Source organism: Pygocentrus nattereri, chromosome 16, assembly GCF_015220715.1.
Source record: "Pygocentrus nattereri isolate fPygNat1 chromosome 16, fPygNat1.pri, whole genome shotgun sequence".
NCBI classification, from domain to species: Eukaryota; Metazoa; Chordata; class Actinopteri; order Characiformes; family Serrasalmidae; genus Pygocentrus; species Pygocentrus nattereri.
In genome coordinates this window covers 8,323,929-8,348,049 of record NC_051226.1, presented here as the reverse complement: position 1 = coordinate 8,348,049, position 24,121 = coordinate 8,323,929, and the positions used below count along the sequence as shown (strand labels likewise).

The 24,121-nt window shown below is 40.8% G+C and overlaps 3 protein-coding genes across 4 annotated transcripts; 2 read left to right on the top strand and 1 right to left on the bottom strand.

Moving 5' to 3' along the window:
- The first annotated feature begins 1,211 nt into the window (after positions 1 to 1,211).
- Positions 1,212 to 6,888, top strand: abraxas1 (abraxas 1, BRCA1 A complex subunit). The gene is made up of 9 exons (XM_017714067.1): positions 1,212 to 1,500; positions 3,893 to 3,983; positions 4,093 to 4,129; positions 4,217 to 4,283; positions 4,385 to 4,581; positions 4,666 to 4,785; positions 4,874 to 4,958; positions 5,053 to 5,167; positions 6,188 to 6,888. The coding sequence occupies exons 1-9, from the start codon at positions 1,414 to 1,416 to the stop codon at positions 6,556 to 6,558; spliced, it is 1,170 nt and encodes a 389-aa protein (XP_017569556.1). The 5' UTR covers positions 1,212 to 1,413; the 3' UTR covers positions 6,559 to 6,888.
- Positions 6,889 to 6,942: 54 nt separating this feature from the next.
- On the bottom strand, positions 6,943 to 10,161 carry mrps18c (mitochondrial ribosomal protein S18C). The gene is made up of 6 exons (XM_017714082.2): positions 10,001 to 10,161; positions 7,746 to 7,801; positions 7,566 to 7,649; positions 7,410 to 7,467; positions 7,266 to 7,325; positions 6,943 to 7,096 (listed from the first exon to the last, which is right to left on the bottom strand). Exons 1-6 carry the CDS (start codon positions 10,077 to 10,079, stop codon positions 7,020 to 7,022), a joined length of 414 nt encoding a protein of 137 aa, XP_017569571.1. The 5' UTR covers positions 10,080 to 10,161; the 3' UTR covers positions 6,943 to 7,019.
- A 281-nt stretch (positions 10,162 to 10,442) lies between these two features.
- helq (helicase, POLQ like) lies at positions 10,443 to 24,099 on the top strand. Of its 2 annotated transcripts, XM_017714026.2 has the most exons (18): positions 10,443 to 10,912; positions 11,201 to 11,801; positions 12,092 to 12,270; positions 13,378 to 13,578; positions 13,678 to 13,750; positions 13,853 to 13,950; positions 14,063 to 14,161; positions 14,255 to 14,400; positions 15,224 to 15,463; positions 17,346 to 17,487; positions 17,689 to 17,793; positions 17,882 to 18,092; positions 19,521 to 19,678; positions 19,828 to 19,926; positions 20,146 to 20,319; positions 21,081 to 21,194; positions 23,607 to 23,741; positions 23,921 to 24,099. In XM_017714026.2, the coding sequence occupies exons 1-18, from the start codon at positions 10,739 to 10,741 to the stop codon at positions 24,002 to 24,004; spliced, it is 3,033 nt and encodes a 1,010-aa protein (XP_017569515.1). In that variant the 5' UTR covers positions 10,443 to 10,738; the 3' UTR covers positions 24,005 to 24,099. The 2 variants fall into 2 exon arrangements, with proteins under 2 accessions (XP_017569515.1, XP_037401628.1); XM_037545731.1 differs by lacking the exon at positions 11,201 to 11,801 and having other exon boundaries at positions 10,782 to 10,912.
- Positions 24,100 to 24,121: the final 22 nt, after the last annotated feature.

Genomic DNA, 24,121 nt, shown 5'->3' with positions numbered 1-24,121 from the left:
ATTTATTCACCACACACCCCGGGAAGGTCCTCCTATTACAGAAAGCAAACGCGTGTGACATCATGTGGATATTTAGTGACCACATGTTACAGCATGTTGAACATGTGAAACTGCAGGCGTTCAGGGTCAGAAGTGATCACACCTGTGGCTTGTGTGAGTTTTGTGATTACGTGTAGAAATCCATTTAACCGTGTTTCACCGCATGTGATTAATTCCTCATGCGGTTAATTGGCGCCTGTTAGAATCACGTAGACAAATAAAGGTTTTCTGTGAGGACTGGACCCAGACTCGCTCTACAGCTGACCGGGATCGTTTCTCTGTGATTGCGTCAGAAATCGACTTGGCAATCGCAGAAACCATAATCAAGCGAAACGAACGTCCATTCAGGATTAGAGTGGGAATAAAGCCGTGCTTTTGAGCCCTAGCATAGCAGAGAGAGAGAGAGAGAGAGAGAGAGAGAGAGAGAGAGAGAGAGAGAGAGAGAATGATACTGGATTCCTAGGAGTTGCACGGTAGTTTTACAGGGAATTTAATACTTCAGTAGTTCTTAGACCTCATACTTGTTTATTGTTTGTATCTGTGTCAGTATTTCCCTGAACTAACAAATCTCTTGTTTGTGTTAGTTACTTCTGTCCACCTCTGCCTCAAAGTCAATGAGTGGTGCATTAAAGGGCACATATCCTAGAAAACAGCGTCTTGCTTATTTATTTATTTATTTATTTATTTTAAAGAAAGCTCTTTGATAAACTATATATAAACCCTTTTAAGGTCTCAAGGCATACCATTCACTCCTCAGTCCGCATACAGGCGTTAAGCTCCAAAAGCAGAGTTTGTGATGTCACATTTACAACTGACCAATCACGCTGAAGTTATGAAGACGTTTTCAGCCTGTACTGTGAATTCATGGATGAATTCATCCAAAAGCAGTACAGGTTTTTGTTTTTTTGGCTCAATTCGGGACAGAAGTCATTTGCGTACATCCGTCTTAGAGGTACCAGTAACAAGAACAGCCCCTCTGATTATAAGTGATGAAGTGGAGTAAAAATAAACTGTTCTTGGTACAGAAACTCGCGCGAACGCCACAAGTGGACCATGGTGAAAAAAATAATATGCAGGGAAAATACACGGTTGTATGGGCCCTTTAAGCGAACAGGTCACGGTGCGGTTCATGTTCAACGTAGCTTGATGGCGATCGTCATTCCGCGACGCTAGGCGGCGCCACACTGAACCAGCTCTCAAGCCACAAGCAGCGAGAGAGTGATGTTCAGAAAAGTTAGTAAGGAATTAGCGGTTAGCTTCAAGCCGAGGCAGCTGCGTTAAAGACTGCGAAGATGTGCCTTTAGCTCGCTGTAGCCGGCGCGGTCGTTTCGGGTTAGAGAAGGCGCGGTGAGAGCGACCTGTGGGCGCAGCGCCATGGAGGAGTACAGCACGACGGTCCGCGTCTCTGGATTCGTGCTGGGGTCGCTGATGTTTCAGCATTTGAACAGTGACTCTGATGCGGTAGGCTGGACTCCTTCTGCCTGAAGCTTAACTAGTGAAGCCCCGCTGTTATTACAGCTGACGGCCTTTTGTGTTTCATTTAACGGCCCAGTTCTCCTGTAAGACACATCGAGGGCCCACGTTCCGCGTTTCTGTCTGTTTTATTTCCCCATCAAAATTTCTGTAGCTAACAAAGTGTCTTCACCCCTTACTGGCGTTGAAAACCAAGTGCCAGCCACACTCTCTAAAAAGCCGGTTCTTCGAGGGTTCTTTAGTGAATGGAATGGTGTGGTTCTGTTAAGTTCTATATGGAACCATTTCTGTCTTAAGTGTTTCTTTGCGTGGTGAAGCAGTTCTTCAGATTGAGGGAGAATGCCTTGTTTATGGTTCTGTATAGGCTGAATAGCACCAAAAAGGTTCTTTCTGTTACGTTCTATAATGGTTCTATGTAGAGCTCCTTGTTCTTAATAGAACCCTTCCTTTTACTGAAGAACTACGGAGCCCCGCTGGTGACCATCCTGTATAAATAAAAATAATGCGTGGCCACGACTTATTAACGCGTGGGAACGAGATCCCAATGCGTGGTCATGACCTAGGAAGGCGTGGGAACGAGATCCTGGCTTACTAAGTCGTGGCCACGCATTAGGATCTCGTTGCCATGCTTCACTAAGTCGTGGCCATGACTTAATCATCTCGTTCTCACACGTTGATAAGTCATGGCCACAGATTGTTTTTATTTATACAGGATGTCGCCGTAAAGAAGCCCCCGCCCGAGTGCATGTAAATGTCATTTTGGTAACACTACATTTACAGTTACAGCATTTAGCAGATGCTCTTATCCAGAGCGACTTACAAGAAGTGCTTTGTCAATCTAGAGAAAGTATCTTTGCTAGTTACCAATAGCTTAGAGAAAAAGACGGTCCTGAGCTCAGATACTGCTAGAAACAAGATGTCACTGTGGACCCCGAGAGAAAAAGAACCAGAGTTGAACGCAGAACTCTGTGCCATTCAATGCAATACAATAACAATAAGATACAATACAATAAACTACAATACAGAGTGCAGTACAATAAAACAAGTGCAGCTTATAATTCAGTGCTCATTTAAGTGCTGTGTAAAGAGACGAGTCTTCAGTCGGTGTTTGAAGACAGCAAGACACTCTGTTGTTCAGACAGCCAGGGGGAGTTCATTCCACCTGGGCGCCAGTACAGAGAACATTCTCGACGCTTGTCTTCCGTGCACCATGAAGGATGGCGGGTCAAGCCGAGCTGTACTCGAAGCTCGAAGGGCTCGTGGTACAGTTCGAGATTTCACCATTGCCATCAAGTAGGTAGGGGCTGGTCCATTTTTGGCTTTGTAGGTAAGCATTAGGGTTTTAAATCTGATGCGCACAGCTACAGGGAGCCAGTGAAGGGAGCGCAGCAGTGGGGTGACATGGCTGAACTTGGGCAGATTGAAGACGAGTCGTGCTGCCGCATTCTGGATGAGTTGCAGAGGCTTGAGGGTCTGCATGGGAAGACCAGCCAAGAGTGAGTTGCAGTAGTCAAGCCTTGAGATGACCAGAGACTGCACTAGCACCTGGGTGGCCTCTCGGGTGAGGAAGGGTCGGATCCTCCGGATGTTGTACGGTAGATACCTGCATGACCGAGTCAGGTTCACGATGTGAGTCGAGAACGATAACTGGCCATCCAGGGTCACACCAAGACTTCTTGCCTCTGCAGATGGAACAATCAGGGAGTTCTCGAATTCTCCATTACAATAGTGTTTTAAACACATTCAGTGTTTCTAATGGTTTCATTTGTGTGAATATCAAGAGGTGCACCTGGGCTTCCACTATGAGTGCTCACTGTCATAATGTAAACGCAGCGTTAGAATCAAATAGGCCATTTTTCTCTGAGCCTTTAAGACTGATAATAATGCATGGTTTTGATTGCCTGGGCGGCACGGTGCGCCGGTGGGTCGCGACCTGTCCAGGGTGGCGACCTGTCTGGCGACCTGTCCAGGGTGTATCCTGCCTTCCGCCCGAAGACTGCTGGGATAGGCTCCAGCACCCCCCCGCGACCCTGACGGAGAAGCGGCTTAGAAAACGGATGGATGGATGGATGGATGGATGGTTTTGATTGGCTGCCCTGTATTGCGCCTCATTCAGAAAGCGCTCCCGGTTACAGCTTTAGCAGGAATGGATGAACGAACCTTCTATAGGCTGCCCGGTGTAAATGCAGTCCCATCACAACGATAATGAATTCAAAGTGGCCCATTTTTGCAGCTAAGCTTTGAGATATAGAGTGACTGGTACATTTTGAAACGGTGTGTACAGTACAGACATCATCAAGCTCTTTTTCAAGTGTTCTTAAATTACGTTTTGATGATGTGTGACCCTTCAGTCTTCTTTTGGCTTGTGTTTTTGGAACAGGAAGGTCTCTTCATTGGGGAGAGTCTAGGAGAGGAGAACAGTAAAATCACAGACTCCCAGACCGATCATATTCAGTTTGTGCACACAATAAGTAAGCCAGCTTGCCACTTTAACACGTCCCACGTGTTACTGTAAGAAGTCTGTAGCCTATTTAAATTGTTAGCAATGCACATAAAGATCTTGGTGCTTTTTGTTTTCAGATATTCAGAAGCATGTTACCTGTAGAAGGACTCACAGGTACGTGGACCTTTTCCAGAACGGCTCTGTTTAAGTGTTTATGTAATTCCCCACATCTCTGATTCTTTCTTGCTTTCTCCTTGGTAGTTTCTACAACAACGCTTGTGAAGTAGACAAGGAGAAAATTAAGCAAATTCTGTCGAATTTCAAAGAGGTACCATCACCGTTGTTCTCTGCTGAAGATGCCATACATTGAAGGAAACGTAGATGTAAAATCTTATTGTTTTTAACAATTTTCCCCACTTTTGCATAAAGGAGAATGTGATTGGATGGTACCGGCAGCGGAGAAACAGCAGCCAACAGATGACTTTAAAAGAACAGTTGGTTCATCAGAATTTAAGGAAGGTTTGGCCACATCAGGAACTTATTTTCTTGCTGCTGACGCCTTCAGATGGTACATCATCAGGCTCCACTCATCGTCTTGAATACACAGCCTTCATATGGAATGGCAGGTTAGGAGGAAACGCTGCAAGTGTCACTACTAAAAAAGCCTGGATGGCTATAACGTTTCTAAACTCCCTTTGTTTTTGTTGTAGTCAGTACAGCAGCGTTCCTGTCTCAATTAGCAACTTGGGTATGCTGGACCAGCATGACTACTGGAGAGTCTCGGCCACATGCCCTTCTTTGAGCCACTGTCAAGCTGTAAAAAAACACCGGTACTAGACACACCCTTCAAAAATGACCATAGCTCACATGTCTCATGTTCCCTGGACCTTAACTTTGTTTTATTTCTTCTGTACATAGAACTAAATTCTTCTGTTCAGATGATGATCTCAGGGAGGTGGAAAAAGTCAGTGACATGAATGATGCCTTGTTAGATGAAATGAAGGTAAGAAGATGAGACTGTTTATTAAAACAATTAATTTAGTCACTGAAGACCTGCTCAGGTTTCTAAACTTCATTGTATTATTCCCTTGCTCCAGACCGTAAGTGAGAAAGTAGAGAAGAGTGAGCGCTTGGTGGAAAAGCTTCAAGCAGATATCACAGAGCTCAAGGAGGCCATTCGCAAACGAAAGAAAAAGCATCAAGACTGTGATGGTGAGCCTTTCCTTATTATATTTGTAACAGAGATTTAATTACATGATTTACAAAATAGTTTTAAAAAAACTTGTTTACCGTAATTTACACAATTTTCCTCAAACGTATTGGCCAAGAACTTTGGTGTTTAAACTTTGCTTATTTTTGCACTAGAGTAAAATGTCATTGAGAAAAATTTGGGGTGAGAAACTCGAATAAAAACCAACACGAAACATCTTAGTAAGGCACTAAGCCGCCACAAGCCACCAGACTTATTACGCTTCAGCCAACGTGGTGCAAGTCTCTGGAAATGTAATGGAGGGATGGAACATCATTCTTTTACAAGATATTCTCTCAGTTGCTGTTTTGGTGATGGTGGTGGAGAACACTGTCTAACCTTGGCCCAGAGCTTCCTGTATTTTCATCATCTTCATACTTATTCAACCGTTCAGTGATCCCTCATGTCCTGTGAATGGGGGAAGAAACTTCCAGGAATAGAAATGTTTTGTCTTGGGATGAAGTGATCAGTCAGCATACCTTTGTATTGATTTCCAGGAGTTTTTCCTTCTAAGCGCCCCCACAGCATGACACAGCCCACATGTACACTCTCCCACTTGGAGAATATGATGAAGAATGACCCATCTGACCAGATAACTTTTTTTCTCTGCAGGCCAGTGCTCATGGTTCTTACACCACTGAACTCTAAAGGTGAATTCACCTTTGTAATAAGGAGTTCATGCTCTGCAGTCCTGCTATAATATACCTCTCAGTTTCGCTGTTGACAGACTGTTCTTGGTGACTGTCTTATCACATCCTGCACTAATGTTCAGTCTGCTCAACATTTTATTCGTCAGAGCATTCATTTAATGACTGTTTAGGTACATCAGCCTTCTAGTACCAGTGAGAAGAAAAGCACTAAAGCAGCAAACTTGTCATGGCTCATCAATTTGATGTTGGAAAAGGGGGTATGGTGTAAATTGGATTTTACAGTGAACAATTCTTTTAACTTTATTAAATGACTCTTCCTATGTCTTATTTCAGACATTGAAAAATCCACTTCAAATGAGCCCAAGGAGAACCTACTACTATGCGCAGCTCTGAGAGCGCTGTTCCCAAATGCGCCATCGTTACGGACACAAACTCTGACTGTTCAGGGCTTTCCTGTACTAGAGCTGTGCTGCAGCACTGACCATGGCATTGACATTCCTACCAGATTGCCACTGGTCCTGGAGCCTGAACGTGGCATGAGGAAGAGGAAAGCGAGCAGAGGCGGCTTACTAAAGCAGAAAAGCCATGTCACGGGTATGTCAAATAAAAGAAAGAACACCATTGATCCAAATGAATCAGATAGTGGGTCAGATACAGAGATTGAGATGACCAGCCCAAATGCCAGTAATTCTCCTGTTTTTTAAATGCCTCTTACCTTGGGCTGTGGTAGACATCAGTTTGAATGGCCTATGTCAGATCCACTACTGTCATGTGATTATTTGCTGCAATGTTGACAGTGTAGCCTGTTAATTTAGAAACACGTTAAGTTAAAAAGATCTGCTTAGTGGTCTTGTATCAGGTATGGAACAGGAATCAGAAACTCCTGTTTGTTTGTTTATGACTTTAGAAACGTTTCTTCCAATGAAGAAAACCTATAATATTTTCTGCACTTGTTTTTGTGTGTTTTTTATGGAAAATGTGTTTAACCATGTTCTAATATTGGATTTCTGAATTAAATGTAATATTAATTAGCAGTCAGCTGTTTCTCTTGTGCAGTCTTAAAGGAAAAACACACATCCAGTCACTAATAAAAGGGTTAACACGGTCAGATTTTTATTGAATTAATCAAAGGTATAACCTTCACATCTTTCAGGCGGGACTCAAGCTAATCCAAGTGTCTGATGGAACAAACGTTGGGATCTTTCATAAACTGTGGCTCCTTCAGTGTAATGGACATGAAACCTGTTGGAAGGACAAGTAGTTTCAATGCTCAGACATACAACTTTAGTTAATAAGCAGTGTTTTACTGTGTGTATGAACACATACTTCAGTTGTTATTATAGACAGGCAACACAAAATATTGTGCTAGCATTTATGGTTGTTTTAATGAAAAAGAAACCATCAACATTACCCATTGATCGAGCCCTCTTGATTGCTCTGGTGACCTCTCTTTGTTTCCGACCACACAAGCCTGCAATGGGATGCGTTTTGTTACTTAATGCAGGCAAAAAAAAAAAAACTACATTTGGGAGTTGCTTAATCAATTCAGCCTCACCTGTTATGTGCCTTCCATATATTCTGCCTGTGTGGGGTGAGATGAACTGTGACAACAGCTGCAAAGAGGTAGTTCATTCAAAGGTTATTACTTCTTTAAAAGTGAGTATAATTCCAAACACTCAAGAATTAAATTGCTAAAATTTTAAGTACTAACCTGAACATTTTTGTAATCTACTGACATGTTGCAAAGAATGCATCCTTTCTGAGGCTGTTTGAATGGATTTTCCATTTTGATGGGCTAAAAGGAGACATTCAGGGATCATATCTCAAACTGTTGTTCTAAATAGAGGTCCAAGGATGTAAGAAGGACAATGCTTATTTACTGACTACTTACCATGTCATTTATTTTGGCCTCTTGTTGGATGGTGGCTATACTTCTGAGACACAAACCTAAGCAACAGTGAGAAGGAAGAAATAATAATATTTAAATTATAATAACAACTAGATGTGCATTTCCTGAAGGAACTGCAAGAGTGCTTGAAAAGAACTGCAAGTGTGTGTTTCTGTGTAGGTGAACAACACCTCCTTAGGTGTGTGTTTGTGTATGTGTTGGGGGGAGGGGGGGGCGGAGAGTCATACAAATGAAGCGTCACTCTGTTATTATGCAGCTCTTAGTGGAGAAGCCTTGTTTGAGTCCGATTTGCACCCTCTCAACAAACAGTCATAACTCTGGAAATGTTTACTCTCTCGCTTACCCGGATAGATGGTGTGAGGTAAGGCCCCTCGACGATTATTTTGGTGTGATCTTGTGTATTGAGGAGAAAATGTCTGAGTTATGACGAGTTAAACAGAGAAAATCTTGAAATAAACAGAAATGACAAGTTTCTCTATCGTTTAAAACTGAAATTTAGTTTAATAATAAATAAATAAAAGTTTAAGGATTTTAAAGCAGATTCCCTGCGTGATCGGCTGTGTCTGTGAGACTGAGTGGCCTGCTGTGACGTCATCGATGTCATCTAGAATTTGAAGTTCTGAACATTCCGCCGTTCATTCTTATGGGAGGTTTTTAATTTTTAAACTTAATTTTATTAAAAACTACCAATCCGATCGACTCCAAAAACACACAGCACAAGTCACAGCGCTGAGACCTTCGAAACGCAGTTTGGATGGAGTCTGTACGTCAAGCGGTTCGGGGCTTTGATATGTACAGAGCCTTACTGGTGACAACCTGTATAAGTAAAAATAATGTGTGGCCACACCTTATTAAGGCGTGGGGATGAGATCACGGCTTACTAAGTCGTGGCCACGCATTAGGATCTTGTCCTGACGCTTTACTAAGTCGTGGCCACGCATTATTTTTATTTATACAGGATGTCACCAGCGGAGCTCCGTAGATATGCAAGTATTGCTGCAAACTATACTTTTCACTCCCCTTTTCATAAGATTCAAACATTGCTTTTGTGAGATCACAAAATCTTTGCCTATTCAAGCAATTAGTACTGGTTAACTCCACAATATAGTGCAGGCATGTGTGCCGCCACTGAGGCTTCAAATGTCAGCAGAGACCTCATGGTCAATGCAGAACGTAACAGGAACCCACTATAAACTGAATAAGACCACAACAATGTGCTCAAGCTTGTGTTTTCCTAGTAAGCACTATGGGTGACACTTTCTGGTCTGTGTTTGGCATCCATTCAGTAGCACACTAGCTACAACAGTCCAACGTAACTAGACATGATAAAAGCATAGGCTAATTTCTTACATTCATTTAAAAAAAGAGTTATATCTGTTATGTTATAACTGGGCCTCAGTGAAAAAATGACAAAGAAAAAAAAATAGTTAGGATATCGGCTCTTTAAAGCTATAAGGCTCTGTTACGGTACTAAATCATTACAAATATCGCTATAACACAGCCACAGGGGCAGTCATGGGCTGGAGGTTAGGGAACCAGCCTCGTGACCGGTTCAATCCCCAGAGCTGACGGCACATGACTGAGGTCTCCTAGAGCAAGACACCTAACCCCCAACTTCCCCTAGTGTGTGTGTGTGTGTGTGTGTGCTCATTAGTTGGGGGCAGTCGTGGGCTGGAAATTAGGGAACTGGCCCTGTGACTGGAAGGTTGCTGGTTCGATCCCCAGTGCTGACAGTCATGACTGAGGTGTCCTTGAGCAAGACACCTAACCCCCAATTTCTCCCCGGGCGCCGTGGATAGGGCTGCCCACCACTGTGGGCAAGTGTGCTCACTGCCCCCTAGTGTGTGTGTTCACTAGTTGGTGGCTGGAGGTTAGGGAACTGGCCCTGTGACCAGAAGGTTGCCGGTTCGATCCCCAGTGCTGACAGTCCATGACTGAGGTGTCCTTGAGCGAGACACCTAACCCCCAACTGCTCCCCGGGCGCCGTGGATAGGGCTGCCCACTGCCCCCTAGTGTGTGTGTTCACTAGTGTGTATGTGGTGTTTCACTTCACGAGTGGGTTAAATGCGGAGGTGGAATTTTAAAAAATATTCATATTAATAATAATAATTATTATTATTACTTGCAGGCATTCACAACACGAAAGGCGACAGCAGCAGCCGCTACACGGCTAACGATAGAAGACTTACAAAACGGGCAACGAATGCTTGCACGGACAGAAAAAGCTCCCTTAATACCTGCAATGTTAGGCGTGGCTCCATGCCTGGACAGGGCTGTGAGAAACACTCGACTCCTGGTAACGCTAAGGGCAAACATTTCTCCTGGAGTCCACCATGCCCCTCCGTCTTCTTCTGTAAACACGCCAACGCGCGTCCGCTAGCTTCAGCGCTTTACCGCCATCCATTGGACTGACGCTGCGTTCGTGTAGCAGTGAACGTTACAGCGATTTTTAAAAACCCAGCAACAAGGAAAAAAATAGCATTAGACCGTTCATATGATAGCTCGTTCATAGGACGAGTCCGCGTGGTTTGTAACGTTTTCTTTAAAACGAAATACTTCAAATGGAACAGCGAGTCTTCAAATTGGAGGACTTCTATTTTGGTAGACGCACGTTGCGCGTCGGTCACGGGTTACAAATGCTGGAGCGTCATTGGTCCGTTTCCTCAACTGTCTTTTTCAAACGTTTCACAATAATAAAAGTATCCGACCTCACAGCCGAGGAGCGGTGTTGTGTTGATGATGTTCATCTCTGAGTTTCTCGGCTGACACGACTCTCAGATGAACAACTTAACCGGTGCATGTTCGAGTTCTATGCGATGCGTGTCAGGGGTTGTTCAGACCACCCAGCGTCCCACGTTAGGTTGCAATACATGGCTGTTTACCTGCTCGCTGTTTCCTCGTTCTAGTTAACAGTCACACCTTGCAGCCAGTGGTGTACGAATGCGTTTATGGGGGTTCGTTATAAATGAACGGATATGAATGTAGACGTTGACAACACGCGTGAAATCGTTGTTAAACGTGTTTCTTCCCAAAAGAGAGCTAGGGACGCCGAGAGGAGTCATTTCACTCCAGCCAAAAAGCGGCCGAGTGCTGTTGAGCACAGCACAGTAGCTCAGATCAGGACGGAGGGGAGCACAGCCACAGAGCAGGTAGCTTGCTTACCTGAACATCTTTGATTTTGTAAGATCACTGAACGACATCTATAGTAACCAGTACCCCACCCTGCTATAAAATAGTAGCACAAACATAAGGATTGTTATATAAGTGCACCACTACAGCACCACTAGTATGTTGCATAATTGTATAGCTTTTAATAGTATTACTATGGTTATTACTATGATGTGCTGTGGTACATCAGCTGGCTGCCTTAATTTATAACAAGTTGTTCTGAATCACATTCGAAAGATGTTTATTATTTGTCTCTGAATATTTCCCAGTGCTGCAGTGACCATGAGGATTTTTTTGATGGCTATGACAGCATCATGGGTGACAGCTCCTTCCTCGCCAAGCTGGATGATGTGGAACTGAAAGCAGAACATGAAAATGTGTGTTTTGACCCCCCTGCTGCTAAAAGCATTATTAAGCATTCACGTGATGATGATCTCACTGACTCTATCTTCACAGAGGATTTCCCTGATACGTCACTGAGAGATTTGCCGAGCTCTCAGCTTGCATTTCATCAAGATGTGGCAAACCCAAAAAGACAGCCTGGTGTTGGCATGGAGAACACTTCTACTCCAGACATTAAACACTCAAAACAGCCCCCCGTTCCTGCCCTTCATCATAAGAAAACAGCCTCAAAAGCTAGAAGAAGTATGACAGACCAGCTAAAGAAGGCGATGCTGGAAAATGCAGGCACATCCAGCAAGGTCTCCAAGACGGCTCAGCACAAAGAAGCTGTGATGAGTGAAGAAATTAGTGTTGCCATGCAGGTGTTTGAATCCGTATCCATGGAAGGGGACCTTGGTCCTTTTTTTGGGCTTCCATCCAAAGTCAAGGATTTAATCATGAGACTGAAAGGAATCCAGGACTTGTATGGTGATTAATTTACGTTCTGTATAATACTCTACAAAATAATCCCCTGTCCACCCATTTTGCTCTGCATATCTACAGCCTTCAGTTCAGTCCTAAGGGGCCTTCAGTCAGTACTGGTTGTCGTGTCTCCCAACCCATTGTTCAAGGGGTGTCATGGGCGCAGAAAATAGGTTGACTTTTTGGGAGCTAGGACAGCTCATCAGTGCAAATTGGCTGAAGGTCATGGTGAAGTTGTTTAAAGACTTTTGCACATAATCACAAAGCTTAACTAACAATGTCTTTCCTTGTTTCAGACTGGCAGAAAGCATGTCTGGACTTGGACTCCGTGAAACAGAGAAAGAACCTTATCTACTCTTTACCAACCAGTGGTGGGAAGACCCTGGTGGCAGAAATTCTCATTTTCAAAGAGCTTCTTTGTAGAAAGATGGATGCACTGCTGATCTTACCGTATGTAGCCTTGGTGCAAGAAAAGGTAAACACAGTCACAGAAAATTTAGAAAAGCCGTCTTAACAGTAGCTTAAATATGTAGCAAATTTAGTACTATTCCGAATTTAAAATAAATTAACATTGCAAATATTGTTAGGGAAATTATTTATATAGAAATGGAAACTTTTACACATTTGAAATTAACCCAATATTTTTATGTAAACTAAAAACGGGTCATGCTGTACTACACAAGTGTCAGAGACCACCCTTCATTTGCTTTCTTGTCAAAATGGCCAACAAGTTCATTTGGTTTTCAGTATAAGGAATCGAGTAGAAAAGAAGAAGCAACCCTCAGCAACTAAATATAATACCACACTTATCTGTGTTGGTGTGTTGACTCTTTGTCTGTGTTACACCTTCCATTCTTTTCTGGAGGCTTATTTTCATTTTTTTTAAAGAAATCTCCAGGGATATCTTTCCACACCTCTAAAGTTCAGTCTTAGATGTTGGTTGCATTTTCTGCTCCTCATGATCCAAGTAACCCCAAGCACATTCATTGTAATTTTTCCTCTTTTTTTGCCTGTTTTTTGTTTTTGTTTTTTTTTTCTTAGTAATGGTTTTGATGGTTTCACATCCTTTCAGACTCATAGTGTTGGGTTGTTGTCTCACAGTGGAAGGATGAACAGAAAAAGAAACATTTTTTTAGATCTGAAGCAGGAGTGGATTTTCTCCTCTCAGAGATGAAAGCGACACTGTGTATCTGATGGTGATAGCTTAGTTGGTCTTTTAGGTTTTTTACAGCTCTTAACTGTTTTTTTTCTGTATGTTTTAATATTGTTTAATTCAGGGGGGAAAATTCTTCTTAAGTTTTTCCACTTATTTTCATTTGACTTTTCCCTTATTTGTGCACATGGATTATTTTATGTTTAATTTCTTCAGAAATATGTCCTGAAAAATTATTAGCTTGTGCCTAATGGCTGTTTTGACTGGAAATTAAATCTCTGAACAATACTGTACTTCACCGAATATTAGTATCATATGTTATAATAGACTCCATCATTCCTGAATCAATGCTGTTGAATTACTGTGGTCAGATCAGTTTAATTCATTTTTCCGTCCTTACTTAGTGTTGAGTCATTTTGTTTTTGTTAGGTTCGAGGACTGGCTAGTTTTGGTATTGAGTTGGACTTCATGGTGGAGGAGTATGCTGGGAGTAAGGGAAAGTTCCCTCCAGTGAAAAGAAGAACCAAGAAGTCTCTTTACATCACCACAATCGAGAAAGGCCACAGCCTTGTGAATTCACTCATTGAGACAAACCGACTGGACAGTATTGGGCTTGTTGTGGTAGATGAGGTTTGTTCCAGTACAGCAGTATTTTATTTAGGTCTGTGGTCTTTTTCTGCTCAATAATAAGTGACCCTGGATTTATACTTTCTCTAACATGAACCTCAGCTCCACATGCTTGGCGATGGCAGCAGAGGGGCCATTCTTGAAATGACTTTAGCAAAAGTGCTGTACATCAACAGTAAGTCAACATACCTTCTGGGGTGTTATGATTCTAACTTTACTTTCTAATGAATTTAATGTTACCACAATACTGTTAATATTAATATTACCTCTATTGCAGAGAACACCCAAATAATTGGAATGAGCGCAACCTTGGGCAACATTAGAGATCTTCAGAGATTCTTAAAAGCTGAGAATTATACCAATGACTTCAGACCTGTATGCATCACCATTTATGCCTGTTTACTGTATCCACAACAGACAGTTTACCAGAAACATTGTATTTTAGATAATATTCCGGTTATTAGGACTGTGCATTGCTATTTTTCAGGTTGAGCTGAAAGAGTATGTGAAGCTCAGGGACAGTATTTATGAAGTTGACCCGAAGGAGGAGCAGTGCTTCAAGTTCTCTCGTCTTCTAGATTTTAAGGTGGTTCAAAGTCCGTTTTAATCAGCTGGCAATTCTCCTTTTCTGCTGAGTTAAAGTCATAGGTCATTATTAATGTGCAGTATTTTGTTACAGTACTCCAGTGGAATGCAAAAGATGGACCCAGATCACATTATTGCTCTGGTTACTGAAGTGATACCACAGCAGTCCTGTTTGATTTTCTGTGCAACCAAGAAGAACTGTGAGAATGTAGCTGCTATGATCTGCAGATATTTGGAGAAGTAAGTACTCTATTAAAACATTTAACTGAATAACATCACTGCTGTGATGTGGTCACAGGCTTGAGCCAAAGCCAAGTGCATGGACTATGTTTTTAATACTGGCTAAGATGCAGTTCCAATAGCTTAGAGTATTGCAGTCACTGGTGTCGCTTAGCAATAAATGGTGAACAGAATAACACTAAAAAGGTGAAAAAATGTTTTTATCAGATATAATGGCACAGCTTTTCAATCAATCAGATTGTGCGACTGAAACTAATAGGTGTATAATTTGAAAATTGTCTTCAGCTGTTTAAAAGACTGAGTTGAGTGGACTTCAGTGCCTTATTTTTTAAAGAAAAGGGAATTGTACTATGTAAATTTGTGGAAATTATGGAATTTCTAACAGTAAAAAACAGTATTTTCACCTCTGCCACAATGTTATTGCTTATTTGAATAATAACTGTTTTATACTCATGGTATCTATGTAGTCTGATTTGTTTGAATATTTTTCTTGTGATTGACACTATAAACATCAAAAAGGAAGAAAACAAAATAGCTGATTAATGTGAATGTGTAATCTGATTGGTCCAAGAGCTGTGGATGACCAGCAATCCTAAATATAACCTACCCCAAAGCAGGATAGGCATGTATCATAAGTTGCCATGGTGATGTAAAAAGTGATTAATAACAAATTGGATTTGACTAAGCTTAAAGTTAATTGGCTAAGCAAGAAATCCCGCTTTGTGGGACAGACTCCAGAAATCAAAATTGACCTTCTTAGTTTCTTCATTTCTATTGAACTAGGCCTGCAGGTGTTAACAGCTGTGTTAAATGTTTTGTACAGAAACTTCCTGGTGCACAAACAGAAAGAAAAGGCCACTCTGCTCGCTGAACTGAAAAACAGTGGGAATGGGTCCCTGTGTCCAGTGCTGCAGAAAACCGTGCCTTATGGCCTGGCCTACCACCACAGCGGCCTGACCAGTGATGAGAGGAAGCTGGTGGAGGAGGCATATTCCTCTGGGGTTCTGTGCCTCCTTGCCTGCACATCTACTCTGGCTGCAGGCGTCAACTTGCCTGCCCGCAGGTCAGTTTCATTCATAGGTTGTGAAGTCCTCAAACACAATAACACAAGTATTTCACTATTTTGTGTTCTTCTTAAATCATCTGAAAATGCCAGGTTGCCCTTATATTGTGTAAAGATCTCATAATGAATGTGGCATGTAGACTAAAGTCTTGCTGCCTTAACATACATCACTGCAAAAATCAGAGACTACCATTCATTTGTGTAATTTGTGGTCAAACTGGTACAAGTTATTCAATTTTTCAGGATGTTTCCTGGGAGAATATATATTAGATAATCCATTTGGATAATAAAAGCCAGGAGGTCAAATAAAAAACAAAAACAAAAAAAACAGGAGTACCCAAAATTGGAGTTAAAAAAATGATTAAAAGATTTAGAGAAAATTGAGCTCTTAACAACAATATACCCAAGACCTGGTAGACCACCAAAACTATCACAGTACTTAAAGCTTTCATCTTTGAGAGATATGAGAAGGTCAAGCAACATTCTCACTGAGAAATATACAGGTGCTTCTGTCCGTCCGTCCACTGTGAGAAGACAACATTATGGGTTTGAAAGGATGTGTGAAAGGATGTGTCAAGACGCCATTACTGAGAAAAGGAAATAGGCAGAAAAGAATAAAACTTTTGAATCAAACAAAAAAGCTTTTGATGTTCTCAGAGCAATGTACTGAGAACCGCCCCAGAGCCCAAACCTTAATAGCCACATTAACCTGCAGCCTGACAATATGTTGATAATCCGACTAATGGCTCAATTGTAATAGAACGTGTCCAGTATACACCTCAGTCAGAATGGACTAGTCCTATCAAAGCCATTCGGAATACTACTGAAATGGTAATCCTGTAAATAATTGGTTAAATACAAAAATAATGGCTATGAAAACGTCTGTATCTGATTACATTCCCAATCACCAAGTATGTTCTGTGCATGTGCGTTCACGTTATAGTGAGAGTTTATCTTGTTCAGCATGGCAGGAGCAGAAACTGGTCCGCAGAGGAGATGAAGTTGCTTTAAACTTTAAAAGATGGCAGTGGGACGGGCGTCCAGTTTATGGGTTTACGAGGTCTTCCTCTTGCCCTTCTTAATAAGTACATGTGAAGTAACCTTTTCTGAGTCTGCCACAAATTTTAAAGCAATTAAAAACACAAGCACACCACCTAAAAACTCAGGTAACACACTGTTGCTTGCCTCATGTTGACTAGACTCACATGATGCTTGTTGTCATGGTAACGTCGATACTAAGTGGTGCTCTATGCGTTCGCATGCTTTTGGAACGGATTACTTACAGTGTGCATGTAAACAGTGATTTTCCATCAGATTGTTGAGTAGAGTGAATATATAAACACCTCAGTCTTAATCTATATGTATTCAATGTATTCAGTCATAAACACAGCCAGTGTCATTAAATGTGTTTGGAATGACTTGAATTGTGATAAGCAAAAAAATGCAACCAACTTCTAAGTCTGAACTTTGGAGGTATGGAAAAACACCCTGCAGAGTTCTTTGAAAAACTGAAAGCAAGTCTCTGAGAAAAGAGAAAGCAGTAATAAAGTCAAAAAGACACACTAAATAGTAAAAAATGTTTTGTTATATTTAAGTTGCTCAGGCTTCTGTGTAGTTTTCTTGTAAATACATGTTTTTCTGCTTTTTTCCTGATCCTGAGAACCTTTATTTAATGATTGTTTTGATTGGAAATGAAATAAATGTAGGGTGATGCCTCAGTTTTGCACAGAGGTTACCATTTTTTGGATGGGAGAATATTGCTGATGACTTTAAATATTCTATAAATTATGCTAAGTATGTCTTAAAACAGCCATACCAGTGTTTTAATAGTTTTGCTACTGCGCTTGCTAATCCTAATCTCCTATGTCTGTGATATAATTAGGGTGATACTCCGCTCCCCTTATGTGGGTGTAGACTTCTTAAAGAGGAGTCAGTACAAACAGATGGTGGGAAGAGCAGGGCGTGCTGGTATTGATTCAGTTGGTGAAAGTATTCTCATCCTACAGGAGAAAGACAAAGAAATGGTGAATATAAGCATCCTGTTTTCTTGTCATATACACTGCAGTGTATATTTCCACAAAAGCCTATATAGCTCAATAAATGGACTTCATATGTTTCATGAAGTATTTAATTTCAACATCAAATGTTTTCCAGATTTCCACCATTTAGTTTGTAAGTATTCACTACAAATAAAAATGTGTTGTCCATGTTGTCATGTTTGGCAGGTTAAGAACTTAGTGTCTGCACCAATGGAGAAATGTTACAGCAACTTGTTACATGATGGAAGTAAGGGTCTTCTGAGCCTCATTCTCTCCCTTATTGGCCTTAATGTAAGTCCATTAGTGACAATTTAATCTTCTCAAGCTTGTTAGGTCAATAGCCAAGTTACAAGTAACGCACACATGATTTTGATTTCAGATAACCCGGACAGTGGAGCAGGTCACCGACTTCATGTCTGGAACTTTACTCAGTGTCCAAGAGACTCAGGCTTGTCAGCAAAAAAGCCTAAAGGAGCTCACAGTGGATTCCATAGAGGTACTGAAACAGAAGGGTCTCATTGAAGCTCTTTCAACTATAACTGATGAACCTAGTCTGCAAGTCACCAGGCTTGGAAAGGCAACGTATAAAGGTGAGACTTCATATTTGATTTGGATTGTGAGATTAAGTGTTGGTACAGGGTTGTTTTTTGTTGTTGTAATTAGGGATAAAAGAATAATACAATGCACTTTATATTGATAGCATGAGAAAAAGGGCTGTCACTATCGATGGCATTAGTAATTGGCAGATTATTTTGGTGAATGATTAAGTAATCAGAGTTTAAAAAAAGGAAAAATAACATGGATGGACTTTACTAAGGATGCACCTGAAGGAATTTATTGTTGTGAAACATGCTGTGTTATACATTCTGTATTGTGTGTGCATGCGCTGAAGTTGTATTTTAGGCTGCCTATTTTGTGTTTAGCCATACATGGTCGTGTTTGTCACACCTGTTAGGCTATGTGGCCCAAATCCGATCTTTTTCCTCATATGTGACCCAGATGTGTCATCTGTATGGCTGTGTGAACAGCAAAAAACGCATTGGACATTTTTAATTCTGATTTGAGACGCTTTCATATGTGGTACTAAAATCCGATCCGCGGCAATGCGACTCGGTCTGAACAGCCAGATCGGAATTCATGCGACTTTCACGTCAATCAAACTCGGCATTCGTCATAATCTTGCGCTGCTGAGACTCGTAAACATTTAGGCGGATGTTTCAGTACCGAAAATGAGAAGAGATTCATCGCAGCCACGTTTGAAAAGGTTTCGAATGAAACAGCCGAGCGTGGCTGGAGGAGCCCGAGGCTGCAGCGTCAGAGGACAGTTTAAAGAATCCGAGGACATGAACCAAAGAAGTGACCATGGCCGAATAACGCACCGTTTTTATGCCAAACTCGATTTAAAAACACACTGTGGCTGATGAGCCCAGCTGTCAACCACTGGAACTTCATAATCGCTCCTATGATGTTGGCAAAGACGAAACCAAGATCTACTAGTGTTCGCAAACAAAAAAAAATTTGGTGAGAAAATCAGATTTGGGCCACTTTTACCTGCTGTGTAAATGTAGCCTTACTTGTCCTGTATAAGCTGGGTCTAATCTTGGCGTCAGTTCAGCTATAAAACTGTGTCAGTCCAAAGTCTTACGGGCTGGCTGGGTGTCTGATACCTGTGCACAGCACAAATAAAGTTCACTTCTCCAGACATCAGGCTGGTTCCCCTGGTACAGTGAGGGTTTGGATTCTTCCCACTAAATAATGGATGTTTTGATTCCTTTACAGCCAAATAAACACATGAACCACACTTGCACCAGTACGTTCTGCTAAAATCACAATGTAAATGTCATTATTGGCTCTTTAATGGGCTGAACAGGCATTTTAAATTGTTAAATGAAAACTCTACAGTGCTACGTTGAAAGAAAGAGGCACCTGCCAACTTATTGTAGCAGCCTTAGTGAGCAGTTCATTTGAGTCAGTACTATACAAGTTTAAATTACACTCTTTCTTTGTTTCCTTCTCAGGATCGGTGGACCTAAGCTATTGTGATATCCTCTACAGAGACTTATCAAAAGGTCTGGAGGGTCTGCTGCTCAACAGCTTCCTGCACTTGGTCTACCTGGTCACTCCTTATGACATGGTTTCCCAAAGCAAACCAGACTGGATGCTGTATTTCACACAGGTGAGAGGCTTGCAGGACAATTTTGTCTTACAGTTTGCATGTAGAACCTTGTAAAACTATTTTGAAAAATAGCTTTTGACATGTTTCGGCTAAATGATCTATGACTTGCTTCGTGATCCTTTATTAAAAATGTTTTTCTTTTTTCTCAGTTCACCAAGTTGTCCACTGCTGAACAAAAAATGGCAACCACAATAGGGGTGCCTGAAAGCTTTGTGGCTAGGAAAGCAGCTGGACAGAGCGTGAGGAAGGTTGGACTGCATTCTTCTTGTACCTTTGTATTAAAGTTGAAAGTGTTTTTACATGGAATTAAATTGGATTAGACTTTTGGACTGAATTTTTTGAAAACTTCAAAACATTGCTTCTTAAATCCCAATCCTCTTAAAAGCTATATGGAGTGGTTTAGTGCTTTAATTATATTTACCCATACATTGATCCTTAAGTTGCTTGGGATTTGTTTTGTGTTTCAGAGTATGGATGCTTTGGTGGTGAACAGGCTGTACTTGGCATTGGTACTATATTCACTGCTGAGGGAGACCAGCCTATGGAGCATCTCTGATAGGTTCCAGCTGACTAGAGGCTTTGTTCAGACACTTCTCAGTTCAGCCTCAGCTTTCTGCTCCTGTGTGCTGCACTTCACAGAGGTATAATTAGAGCACATTCCACATGTTGCTTTATTGTTGGATTGATTTGCAATATACTGTACGAAAGTCAGCGATCACCCTTCATTTATGTAATTTTAAGTATAAGGTATAATATTCATCTTTCAGCGTCAGGAAAAAATAGCAAACATATTCAACAAATAAATATATCTTTTTTTTATATTTACTGTATCCACAGTAAATGTGACTGTTACATATTCTATTCTTTTTGAGACACTTACTTACTTTCAGCTTTTCAAAGAAATCTGCAGGGATATTTTTCCACACTGTTTCCACTTTTTCAGACTCTCATAGTGTTGAGTTGTCTTCTCACAGTGGAAGGATGGAGAGAAACACCAGCGGATTCTTCAGATCTGAAGCAAGTGTGGAGCTCCTCTCTCTCACAGATGAAAGCCTGTAGTATTGTTTATCTGACGGCAACAGTTTTGGTGGTCTTCTAGCCCTTGCATGGTGTTTGAGTTTTCTAGGTCTTTTAATAATCGTGTGAACTCCTTTTGCAAGTGGATTGTTTTATATCTAATCTCTTCAGAAATATCTCCTGAAAAGAAATAATATTTTACTGGAAATTACTTAAATGAAGGGTTGTCTCTGACATTTACACACTGCTGTACGTGTCAGCCAAAAGCTTTAAAATCTCTAAATAATATCATTGGCCATTTTTTATTTATTGGCATTTTCTATTTTATTCTGGTCAATCAGAATCTGGTGTTTGTGCACATTTCAATCTTGGTTTGTCCTTGCAGGAGCTGGAGGAGTTCTGGGCCTATAAAGCCCTCCTTACAGAGTTGACCCGCAGGCTGACCTACTGTGTACAGACTGAGCTCATTCCGCTCATGGAGGTAGCTGGAGTCATGGAGGTGTGTGTCAAATCTCATCTCTTCTCATCAGTTCCGCAGTGACATCTGATCATTCTGCATGCAACCGTTATCTCCTGTAAAATGAACAGAAATACAACTGAATAGCATGCTTTTAAATGCGAAGGGCACAATATAAAGTGTACAGTAAAGAATAGTGTTCTAGTTTTAAGGAATACAGTTTATTGGCCAAGACATGTTCAATTGGACGTGCCCAGAAATCCAATTAATTAATTTAATTTAATTTGCACTGGAGCTACGAAGTTGAAATAGCTAAAACATAATGTAAGACGTGTGCTTCTATTGCATTAGTCTATTTTATATATATATATATATATATATATATATATATATATATATATAATCACACATTCACTGACCACTTTATTAGGTACACCTGTTCAATTGCTTGTCAACACAAATCAGCCAATCACATGGCATCAACTCAATGCATTTAGGTATGTAGAGATGGTCAAGGCAACTTCCTGAGGTTTCCAACGCCTTGTTGAAAGCATGCCACGAAAAATTAAGGCAGTTCTGAAGGCAAAAGGGGGTCCAATCTTTTACTAGCAAAATATACCTAATAAAGTGGCGTGTGTGTGTGTGTGTGTGTGTGTGTGTGTGTGTGTGTGTGTGTGTGTGTGTATTTTTAGGGTGAACCATTTGTTAAATACTGTACAGTAAGGTCACATGTATCAAAGTCTCAGTTCAGTCCTGTGCTGTTAATGACTCATATTTAGTGGTTTGCTAATGCAGAAATGAAACCGTTTACATGGATTTTATATATACTCTGGCTCAGTATCCACAGACTAAGTACTTCATTCTTTTTATACCCATACATTAATATTGAATAAGTGATAAAGTAATGAAGCCGTCTGGTGAAAAGAGAATTCCACTATTTTTGCTAAATTTCTCCATAATTAAATCATTAAGGTGTAAATAAAGTCATTCAGAGTGCTTTGCTGTGAAATGTGCTGTTCCAGAGGAAGTTACTGAGTTTGATGCCACTAAAAGCTCCCACACAGACAGTTACAACAGGAGTTTGTTATAAATACACTGCCTAATGCCTGAGACATTTGTCGAGGCTCGACACTTGTTTGACCACTAAGTACTATTTATGGTTTGTAAAATAAAACGAATTCAATTGTTTGAAGAAAGAAAATAAAAAGAATCGAACAAACTAAGAAATACGAGAAGACTCTTCAGAATTCAGAAGTGCAGGTCCTTTATTCCTTTTGAGCATGGAGAGTCTATTCCCAATGGGCCCTTGGGCGACACTCACAAATATACAGAGTTTGTACACATTTTATACCCTCGGTGAAGGTGGGGTGACATCGCCCCACCTCTTTTTGTCATCTCCTGATTTCACAAAACCACCATTATATCCAAAATGACAAAATGTCTATCATATAGGGTCTTGTGTAAACCATTATCTCCAAGTCTGATCTGAATCATTCTTAAAAAGAACATTGTGCCAGGCACATTCTAGCATAATCGCTGGCATTTCTCCATCTCGGTTTTTGGCCTTGAAAAGTTCACAAGTTTATTCGCTCCCTATAAAGTGTCTGTCTTCTCTCTTACGCCCTACTGAGGAATCTTGTTTTAGGGCACTTGCTCCAATGTGCTAGGCCTTTATTTATGGTTTATCCTGCATAATACATGGCATTTTAATTTTGAGAATCTTTAATTTACATCACATTGTTTTGTGATAGTTTTGAGATAAGCTTTTGCTTATCTCATATATTTTTGAGAACATTCATGTTGGAGAGGAACGTGCATTGTAGAGGTATAGGGCATTGTAAGAAAAAAAATAGCACCCAAATGATTTTTTTTCCAGATGAACTAGTCCATAATTATCAACCTCACAAATAAAGACTCAGAGGACGTGTGTTGGTTTACTGGCTGTTTTGGATAGTAACTAAAATGAATATACACATTGTGACCTGATTCCTCTTGCTACCACTGTAAACCATTGAGTTGGTAAGTTTCTCTAATTGTTAAGTGCTGTTAAGTCAAGTCTGACTCCTGACAACCATATAAATAGCGTTTCTCCTCAATATCCTGTCTTCGGTTTGAGTTGAATTGATGTCTGGGATCATCCACCAGTGAGATCGTCCTATATTGCTGTTGCCCAATGACGGTAGTAGGTTTAAAACTCCATGTGGCATCAATCTCTGTTTCTCAGGTGCACACAAACCTCCTTGACAAGGCATAATACAATGAGAAGGAGGTTTCTGTACAACGAACAGTTTCACATCAGACTACTCTGTTTGACTTTGTTTAAATCTCCGTGATTGAATTATGCAGAAATTGTGAAATAATTGGTGGAATTCTCCTGTAAACTTATATCTCAAAGCCATACCATATGTCCGTCTCAAGACTCATGTATGTATCTTTGCTTTCTTTGTTTTGTAGTTTCGGGCAAAGCAGCTCTACAATGCTGGGTACAAGACACTGGCTCATCTTGCCAATGCTGACCCAAATGTACTGGTCAAAAAAGTGGAGAACCTCTTTAAGAGGCAAGCCAGTCAGATTGTGGCTTCTGCAAAGGTTAGTGTTTTTATATTATATATATATATATATATATATATATACATATATATATATATATATTAAATAAAATGCTAACTGAGACGTTACAACAGACGTGTGGTCAGTTTTAAGACTGTCCAGTTTCATAATGAGCGAGCACTCATTCAACCTCTTAACGGTCACTGTAACTGTTTCAGATGCTGTTACAAGAGAAAGCAGAGGCCCTGCAGGAGGAGGTCGACGACCTGCTTATGCTACCTGTTGACCTGCCATCAGTGTAAATCTGTCTATAATGTAATTTTATATGCATATTTATTTGAGCTTTTTATAAATATTCATTGCTGCTGTGGCCATGCGGCTAACCTAAATAAAAGACATGTGACTTTGACTTACATTAG

Bases quoted from the DNA above. Each gene is read 5' to 3' on its own strand.
- abraxas1 (XM_017714067.1), top strand. From the start codon at position 1,414: ATGGAGGAGTACAGCACGACGGTCCGCGTCTCTGGATTCGTGCTGGGG. The intron at 4,284-4,384 runs GTACCATCACCG...TTTTGCATAAAG, and splicing joins TTCTGTCGAATTTCAAAGAG to GAGAATGTGATTGGATGGTA. The intron at 4,959-5,052 runs GTAAGAAGATGA...CCCTTGCTCCAG, and splicing joins CCTTGTTAGATGAAATGAAG to ACCGTAAGTGAGAAAGTAGA.
- mrps18c (XM_017714082.2), bottom strand. From the start codon at position 10,079: ATGTTTGCCCTTAGCGTTACCAGGAGTCGAGTGTTTCTCACAGCCCTG. The intron at 7,650-7,745 runs GTAAGTAGTCAG...GTCTCCTTTTAG, and splicing joins AGGCCAAAATAAATGACATG to CCCATCAAAATGGAAAATCC. The intron at 7,468-7,565 runs GTTAGTACTTAA...ACCTCTTTGCAG, and splicing joins TAGATTACAAAAATGTTCAG to CTGTTGTCACAGTTCATCTC.
- helq (XM_017714026.2), top strand. From the start codon at position 10,739: ATGAATGTAGACGTTGACAACACGCGTGAAATCGTTGTTAAACGTGTT. The intron at 10,913-11,200 runs GTAGCTTGCTTA...AATATTTCCCAG, and splicing joins GGAGCACAGCCACAGAGCAG to TGCTGCAGTGACCATGAGGA. The intron at 19,679-19,827 runs GTGAGAGGCTTG...CTTTTTTCTCAG, and splicing joins GGATGCTGTATTTCACACAG to TTCACCAAGTTGTCCACTGC.